A 7,868-nucleotide genomic window follows, 5' to 3' on the forward strand; every position below is an offset into this window, starting at 1 on the left:
GGGAGCGGCCACTGCACTCCAGTCTGGGCGACTGAATGAGACTCCAACTCAAAAAAAATATATATATATATACACTATCTACCCCACAAGGTTGTTCTGAGGACTAAAAAAAATGCACTAAAACGCTTAGCAAGCGAAGGATATTTGTAAGAAAAAGAAAAACGAAGCGGGGCACAGTGGCCCATGCCTGTAATCCCAACACTTTGGGAGGTGAAGGCGAGTGGATTGCCTGAGCTCAGGAGTTCGAGACCAGCCTGAGCAACACAAGACCTCATCTCTACAATAAACCGTAAAATTAACCGTGTGTGGTGGCGCACGCCTGTAGTTCCAGCTACTTGGAAGGCTGAGACAGAAGGATCACCTGAGCACAGTAGGTCGAGGCTGCAGTGGCCGTGAGCGTGCCCCTGCACTCCACCCTAGGCGGCAGAGCGAGACTGACTCAAAAAAAAAGAAAGAAAGAAAAAAAAATGCTTAGCAAGGTGCCTGGTGCACAGCAAACAATGTGAGATACTAGTATTAAGGGCTCTGAGGCCAAAGTTTATGTTGCCTGCTCTCAAAGGGCTCCTAGCTTACTCAGAGAAGAGGGGGGTCATGGTAAACGGCAAGTGACAATCAAGGCCATAAGAAAGAGGCCTAGGGGAGGGCTCGATTTTGCCTGCTCAATGAAGTCCACCGCAATCAGGTCACCAAGGACAAGCAGAGATTGCCAGGAGGACGCGGGAAGGGGAGCTGGCATCCCTAGGGCAAGGCCCAGCCTGACGAAAGTGATCAAAGGACCCCGCCGGTAGTCCAGAGAAGAGCGCTGTCCGCACATACTCACGGCGCGCGTTGGCCGCGGCGCTCTCCCTCCTCACGGGCAGCAAGAGTATCGAGGGTCGCCCAGTCCCTGCACGGGGGGCAAAAGGCACAGAAGCGCGGAACTGAGGCCTGATGAGCTCTCTGCGCTGGGAGCACCGCTGCTCCTGACCCCGGCTCCAGTCGGCTACCCCCTACTTACCCCGGGCCAGCGCCGCGGACCCCACGAACCTGCGCCAACAGGCTCTGGCGGCCGGCAGCGCCATGTTCCCCAGACCCAGACAAGGCCTCCAAGCGAACGGCCCACAAAACACGGCGCCCCAAGGGCACGGCCCGGAAGCGGAAGCGCGCAGCAGATCTTCTTCCGGGGAGACACGGGGCCGGAAGCAGAGGTTCCCGTTTCCGGGCACCGGGATGAAAGGAAGGAACGCAGGTGAGAAGAGACCGGCAGGTGGGGAAACCGTGGGGTGAACGTAACCCTAACTCGGTGTGGCAGAGCCTGGAGAGAAGGCGAGGAGGCTGGAGAACCGGACGGGTGAGAGGAGGGGAGGGGGCGAGCGTTCTGGCTTCTACGTCCCACACCCCATCCCCGCTCTCTGAGCCGAGCTTTTGACGAGGGCGGCCGGGCCTGAGCGGGAAGAACGGTTTCCCAGGCGACTCCAGGTGGAGCGGGGACACTGCACAGGCCTCCTTGTACCGAAATGGGGACGGCCGGGCTCCGTGTGGAGTTCTGAGACGGAGCCTTGGGGAGTCTTTCGGGCGAGTGGGGAAGTGGGGGGAAGAAACTCAGACGAGAGCAAACGCGGGGTGGGGCCAACGGATATCCCAGGCCAAGCCTTGTGTGGGGGCTCTGGACTCCACGCGCGGGGGGAGAGAAGACCTGACCACGGGGATGTGGGGGTCTTTTTATGTCTGCTTGTGCTGCCCCGAGCCTCACTAGTTTTGTTTTACTTGAGTTGGAGTCTCACTCTTTGTCGCCCAGACGGGAGTGCAGTGGCACGCTCACGGCCACCCCAGCCGCGTTCCTTCCGCCGCAGCCTTCCAAGCAGCTGAACTACAGACGCACGCCACCACGCCCGGCTAGTTTTCGTGATTTATTGTAGAGACGAGGACTCAGCAAGTTGCCCAGGCTGGTCTCGAGCCCCTGGGCTTAGGCAGTCCTCTCTCCTCGGCCTCCCAAAGTGCTGGGATTACAGGCTGAGCTACCGCGCCCGGCCCTCACAGTTTTATGCCCAAGTTATTTGGTTAGTAAGGCTTTTAAAATCATAGTCTCCTTCCAGCCCTTTACTTTTAGGTATTGACCTAAATGCTATCTTTTGTTACATCATAGAAAGAAATACTCCTTGTGAGGAAAAGACCCAGGGTTGGAACTTTTTAAAAATTTCATTGGAAGAGGGACACCACTGCAGGAGAATGAACCCAACTTTGGCTAAGGAGAGCGTCAAGGACATCATTAGCAGGGCCAGGAGTAAGACAGTCTAGACCCACTTTGCTCTCACTTTTTCTTTCTCCCTCTCTAAGTTGGCAGCTGGCAGAGAGAGAAATCGGTTACAATGGAATCACCAGAGGAGCCCGGAGCGTCCATGGACGAGAACTACTTTGTGAACTACACTTTCAAAGATCGGTCACACTCAGGCCGTGTGGTTCAAGGCATCATGAAACTGTGTCTGGAGGAGGAGCTCTTTGCTGATGTCACCATTTCCGTGGAAGGCCGGGAGTTTCAGCTCCATCGGCTGGTCCTCTCGGCTCAGAGCTGCTTCTTCCGGTCCATGTTCACTTCTAACCTGAAGGAGGCCCACAACCGGGTGATTGTGTTGCAGGATGTCAGTGAGTCTGTCTTCCAGCTCCTGGTTGATTATATCTACCACGGGACTGTGAAACTTCGAGCTGATGAGTTGCAGGAAATTTATGAGGTTTCAGATATGTATCAGCTGACATCTCTTTTTGAGGAATGTTCTCGGTTTTTGGCCCGCACAGTACAAGTGGGAAACTGCCTTCAGGTGATGTGGCTGGCAGATCGGCACAGTGACCCTGAGCTCTACACTGCTGCCAAACACTGTGCCAAGACCCACCTAGCCCAGCTGCAGAGCACAGAGGAATTTCTTGACTTGCCCCACCATCTACTCACTGATATCGTCTCGGGTAAGTTTAGGGAGGGGACACATACCCAGCTACTTGGGTACGATATTCAGTGGATGTTCTGGTTCAGGAGAAAGGAGCCCTCAAGTTTTCTGGCATCAGTTTATATTGTTACTCCTACGTTATTATTTTTTTTTTTCTTTTAGAGATGGGGTCTTGCTCTGTCACCTGGACTGAAGTGCAGTGGTATGATCACAGCTCACTGTAGCCCTGAACTCTCTCCTGGGCTTAAGCAAGCCTCTTGTCTCAGCCTCCCCAGTATTATTCCTACATTAGTATTAAGATAGATATCTGAGAGGTTGGGTTGAGATTCGGTGTAACTGCTGTCAGAGACAGAGCTCCTTACAGAGGAAGAAGCCAGGAAAATAGAAGCAGCAGCACTTAACCACAAAAAGTAGTGAGAGCTGTATAGTCTTACCTCTCCTGCACTCAGCATGGTAACTATCAGTCTGATTACCTATGTGAATTGATGATGAATCAAGATGTTTAAGATAAAAAGCTTTTTCGTGGTGGGCCATCTTTAGGTAACACTCCTAACCCTCCAAGTGAGGTATTTTAGATGTGATACTTTAGATGTGAGCTCTACAGCCAAGTAGTTGCTCTCATGGCAAATGCAAGCATATTGAGTCATCCATTTTGATTTTTAAAACAAGGCGATTTTAGGTTAAGTTCACGTGCATATAAATATGTACACATGTGGTAGTCTAATAAAATGGCTCACCTCTTTAAATCCCTTACTCTAAATTTCCCTTTTGAATTATCTCTGACCATGCACACCTTTCCTCTGGCTCTCACAGATGGAGTTCCATGTTCCCAGAACCCAACAGAGGCAATAGAAGCCTGGATCAATTTTAATAAAGAGGAAAGAGAGGCTTTTGCACAATCACTCAGGACTAGCTTGAAGGTAAGGCAGATTTCTTAGGAGTTGGGACTTCATATTCTCCATGCATTCCAGCCATCAGTTGGCCTGTCCTCTTTTTCGTGGCTGCTGAATAACTCCAGCTTGAAGTTGATATGAGCTGGGGAGAAGGATGTGTCTGTGACCCCAAAACCCACCAATCTGTGAGCCTCAGAGTTCTTTGAGAGAAGCACTCTCATCATTGAGTTAATAATCCTAAGCACCATTTGTCTGAAGCACCAGCTCATGATAGTTTCTGAAAAGCTTCAAGGGTGATTGCAACAGATTCTCTGCCCCAGTACAAAATGCCTAAAAGAAAGTGATTAGAGGAGAGTCAGGAGGACATACAGTAACTAGAGGAGGGAGTATGTTAGAGGAAGATGCAAGTGTGAGGGCCTTAAGGATTTGTTTCCCAGCAGAGCCTTAGCCTAGGACTAACTGACAGCTGTCACTTATCATTTTAATTTTGCCAATAGGAAATTGGGGAAAATGTGCACATCTACCTGATTGGGAAAGAATCATCTCGTACCCACTCCTTGGCCGTGTCCTTGCACTGTGCAGAAGATGATTCCATCAGCGTAAGTGGCCAAAACAGCCTGTGCCACCAGATCACCGCAGCCTGCAAGCATGGTGGAGACTTGTATGTGGTGGGAGGGTCCATTCCACGGCGCATGTGGAAGTGCAACAATGCCACCGTTGACTGGGAGTGGTGTGCTCCTTTGCCACGGGATCGGCTCCAGCACACCCTGGTGTCTGTGCCTGGGAAAGACGCCATATATTCACTGGGTGGCAAGACACTGCAAGATACCCTTTCCAATGCAGTCATCTATTACCGGGTAGGTGATAATGTGTGGACAGAGACAACCCAACTCGAGGTGGCTGTGTCAGGGGCCGCTGGTGCCAACCTCAATGGGATTATCTACTTACTAGGCGGGGAGGAAAATGACTTGGATTTCTTTACCAAACCTTCCAGACTCATCCAGTGCTTTGACACAGAGACAGACAAATGCCATGTGAAGCCCTATGTGCTGCCCTTTGCAGGCCACATGCATGCAGCTGTGCATAAGGATCTGGTGTTCATCGTGGCTGAAGGGGACTCCCTGGTGTGCTACAATCCCCTGCTAGACAGCTTCACCCGGCTTTGCCTTCCCGAGGCCTGGAGCTCTGCCCCATCCCTCTGGAAGATTGCCAGCTGCAACGGGAGCATCTATGTCTTCCGAGACCGATATAAAAAGGGGGATGCCAACACCTACAAGCTTGACCCTGCCACTTCAGCTGTCACTGTCACAAGAGGCATTAAGCTGCTGCTTACCAGTTTGCAGTTTGTGTTGGCCTAAGGCTGGGGGGAGGGTAGGGAAGAACAGCTGACTCCTGTGCCCTCCCCATCCAAACTTGGAGTTCCCTGGGCCCCAATTCAGAGTGATGCGTTACTTTTTGGTTCGTGTTAGAAAGGCAGCACACCTCAGCCCTTCCCGGAACCTGCAGGTTTTCTGGGGCTTTTTAGACTGCTGCTGCTCAGCTGGCTGCTTCCGCTGAGAGCAGGCCAGCCCGTTCGCTGCCATCCCCTGGTAATCCTGTGCCTCACTGCAGATTGCTTAGACCAGACCCTAGGCACAGCCTCTCCTCTTGACTGATCAGTGTCAAACAGAAGCATCCCTGATCCCAGGGAAGACAGAAAGATGCCCAGTTGTACTTTTTTTTCTATTGCCTTCAAAGGGGCTAGTTGATAATTTTTCCACAGAGAATTAGGTGTTAGAGTTTTCCTTCAGGCTTTGGTTGAGAGAATGTACTAAGCTGAAGGGTACTTCACCAGCAAAAGTCAACTCTAGAATTCAAGACGTTCCTTCTACTGTTTTCTCATCTATCTGACGACATGTAACTTTGGTTTTATTTTTGGCTTATTCCAAGGTGTAAGCCAGAAAGTAAAAAGGGTTATTTCTGATTAATAGCAGAAGCTTTTTTCAAACTCTAATATATAAAGTCTCTGCTCTTTTAGAAACTCCAAGCTAAGTCAAAAGCTAAGAACTATTCATAGAAATAAAAGTTTTTGAAGGGATGTGTATGTGTCTGTATTAAATTCTGGAGGGATAACTTCCTAAGGGGAACTAATTATACCCCCACACAATTCAAAGTCAGCAGCAGTCCTGACTACACCCATGTTTCCATTTCTACATACGGGATCACTGCTCCAAATGTATGGGGGTACCCCACAAGGCCAGTGAAATTGGGATTCTGAGTGGCAAAGGGCCAGAGCTAAAGATCTCTCCTGTTTTCTAATGTTAAATGTTTTTGAATAACGGTGCTAAATGTCATTAGGCACAACATTAGATACATGATGGGTTTTTGTTGAAATTAATATTTATTTGACCCGATTCAAGAAAATAAGATACCTCCACCCCTATCCTGTATCCCATGAACACAAGCCACACTAAATCTTTCCCTCTCTGGCCATACAACAGTGTTATTTCAGGAAAATGAAACAAGACAGAAGAAACAAAATTATCTATTACTAAGCATATTTCGCTTATGTCAAGCCTGGGCTTAAGACCCTTTGGTTCTGTTAAATTTTTTTATTCTCTATCAGCAGGGTTGTCTTTCTTTTTAATCCACATACTTCATGTCTCTAGCGTGTCATCCTTGTTGCCCTGCAGTAATCTCCTTATGGAACTCTTTAAGAACATCCAGCTGGCCAGTTCTGATGTGGATGTGTGATCGGATCTTGGTGATGGCTCTTACAGCCTCCTCTGGATTCCAGTTGTGCACCTGAAGTACAGAGTGGGAAAATCAGAGAGAGGAAGGAGCAGGTGCTAAAGACTCTGAGAATCTTCATTTCTTTAAAAACTCCAGGCCAGGCACAGTGGCTTACGCCTGTAATCCCAGCACTTTGGGAAGCAAAGGCAAGAGGATTGCCTGAGCCCAGGGGTTCGAGGCCAGCCTAGGCAACTTGGTAAGACCTCGTCTCCACGATAAATCACAAAAATTAGCTGGGCATGATGATGCATGCCTGTAGTTCCAGCTACTTGGAAGGCTGAGGCGGAAGGATTGCCTGAGCCCCGCAGGTTGAGGCTGCGGTGGCCATGAGCATGCCACTGCACTCCAGCCTGGGCAACAGAATGAGACTCCGACTCAAAAAATAAAAGCAAAAACTCCATTTTGGGATGGGTTCGGTGGCTCAGCCTGTAATCCCAGCACTTTGGGAGGCCGAGGCGAGAGGACTGCCTGAGCCTGCGGGTTTAAGACCTGCCTGGGGAACTTGGTGAGACCTTGTCTCTACAATAAATAAAAAATTAGCCAGGCGTGGTAGCGCATGCCTGTAGTTCCAACTGCTTGGAAGGCTGAGGAGTAAGAATCGCCGGAACCCAGCAGGTCAAGGCTGCAGTGGCTGGGAGCGTGCCACTACCCTCCAACCTGAGTGACAGTGAGACTCCAACTCAACAACAACAAAAAAAACAACTCCATTTTGGGGACATTAAAAAACATGCTCCTTGAATTATAAATGGGAGAACACTTTAACCACTGTGTCAACCTGTCCCACAATACTATGTAACAGGCCAGACAGACAAGTCAGTCTACCCAATTCTTGTTCTTCCAAACCCTAGAAAAAGAAAGTTTCACGTGAGAAGCTGACATCCTAAGTTCAAGACTGCTCAATGTCCTCTCTGAGCTGGGCTTTTGGTTAAAAGAATTTCTTTTTTTTGAGTCGGAGTCTCACTCTGTCGCCCAGACTGCACTGATCTGAAATGTTTGGGACAAAAGTATTTTGGATTTTTAAATTTTTCAAATTTTGGAATATTTGCATTATACTTACTGGGTAACCTTTCTTAATCCAATCATCTAAAATTGTGGTGTTCTAATGAGCATTTCCTTTGAACACCATGTTGATGCTCACAAAGTTTCATATTTGAGCATTTTGAATCTCGGAATTTGGGATTAAGAATATTGAACCTGTATAAAGAATAATGCTTAATAGACTGGCACAGCAGTGGCCCAAGGAAGCAGGAGATACCATCTAATACTTCAGCATATTTTTCAAAAC

The 7,868-nt window shown here is 49.1% G+C and overlaps 3 protein-coding genes and 1 long non-coding RNA gene across 6 annotated transcripts in view; 1 reads left to right on the forward strand and 3 right to left on the reverse strand.

Moving 5' to 3' along the window:
* The window catches only part of NDUFS3 (NADH:ubiquinone oxidoreductase core subunit S3), a gene marked incomplete at its 3' end in the record, with an annotated part of 4,316 nt that extends 3,200 nt beyond the window's left edge, over positions 1-1,116 (reverse strand). The window contains exons 1-2 of the mRNA XM_008052133.2: positions 998-1,116; positions 821-886 (exon numbers count right to left, since the gene is read on the reverse strand). Of these exons, the coding sequence (XP_008050324.1) occupies positions 821-886; positions 998-1,061 (130 nt within the window). The remainder of the gene's footprint in view (positions 1-820; positions 887-997) is intronic.
* Positions 1,117-1,138: 22 nt separating this feature from the next.
* On the forward strand, positions 1,139-5,888 carry KBTBD4 (kelch repeat and BTB domain containing 4). Of its 3 annotated transcripts, none has more exons than XM_008052134.2 (4): positions 1,139-1,330; positions 2,324-2,937; positions 3,732-3,838; positions 4,309-5,888. In XM_008052134.2, the coding sequence occupies exons 2-4, from the start codon at positions 2,349-2,351 to the stop codon at positions 5,167-5,169; spliced, it is 1,557 nt and encodes a 518-aa protein (XP_008050325.1). In that variant the 5' UTR covers positions 1,139-1,330; positions 2,324-2,348; the 3' UTR covers positions 5,170-5,888. The 3 variants fall into 3 exon arrangements, with proteins under 3 accessions (XP_008050325.1, XP_021565258.1, XP_021565257.1); XM_021709583.1 differs by having other exon boundaries at positions 1,139-1,246; XM_021709582.1 differs by having other exon boundaries at positions 1,145-1,228.
* On the reverse strand, positions 3,770-4,394 carry LOC103253932. Its single transcript, XR_503921.1, has 2 exons — positions 4,336-4,394; positions 3,770-4,141 (listed from the first exon to the last, which is right to left on the reverse strand). It is a non-coding gene; the product is annotated as an uncharacterized LOC103253932 (long non-coding RNA).
* A 282-nt stretch (positions 5,889-6,170) lies between the features above and the next one.
* The window catches only part of LOC103253934 (phosphatidylglycerophosphatase and protein-tyrosine phosphatase 1), a 3,139-nt gene continuing 1,441 nt past the window's right edge, over positions 6,171-7,868 (reverse strand). The window contains exon 2 of the mRNA XM_008052135.2: positions 6,171-6,595. Coding sequence (XP_008050326.2) covers positions 6,464-6,595 — 132 coding nt within the window. The 3' untranslated portion in view covers positions 6,171-6,463. The remainder of the gene's footprint in view (positions 6,596-7,868) is intronic.

This window comes from Carlito syrichta, unplaced genomic scaffold (assembly GCF_000164805.1).
Source record: "Carlito syrichta isolate Samal-C Ts95f unplaced genomic scaffold, Tarsius_syrichta-2.0.1 Scaffold257304, whole genome shotgun sequence".
NCBI lineage: Eukaryota > Metazoa > Chordata > Mammalia > Primates > Tarsiidae > Carlito > Carlito syrichta.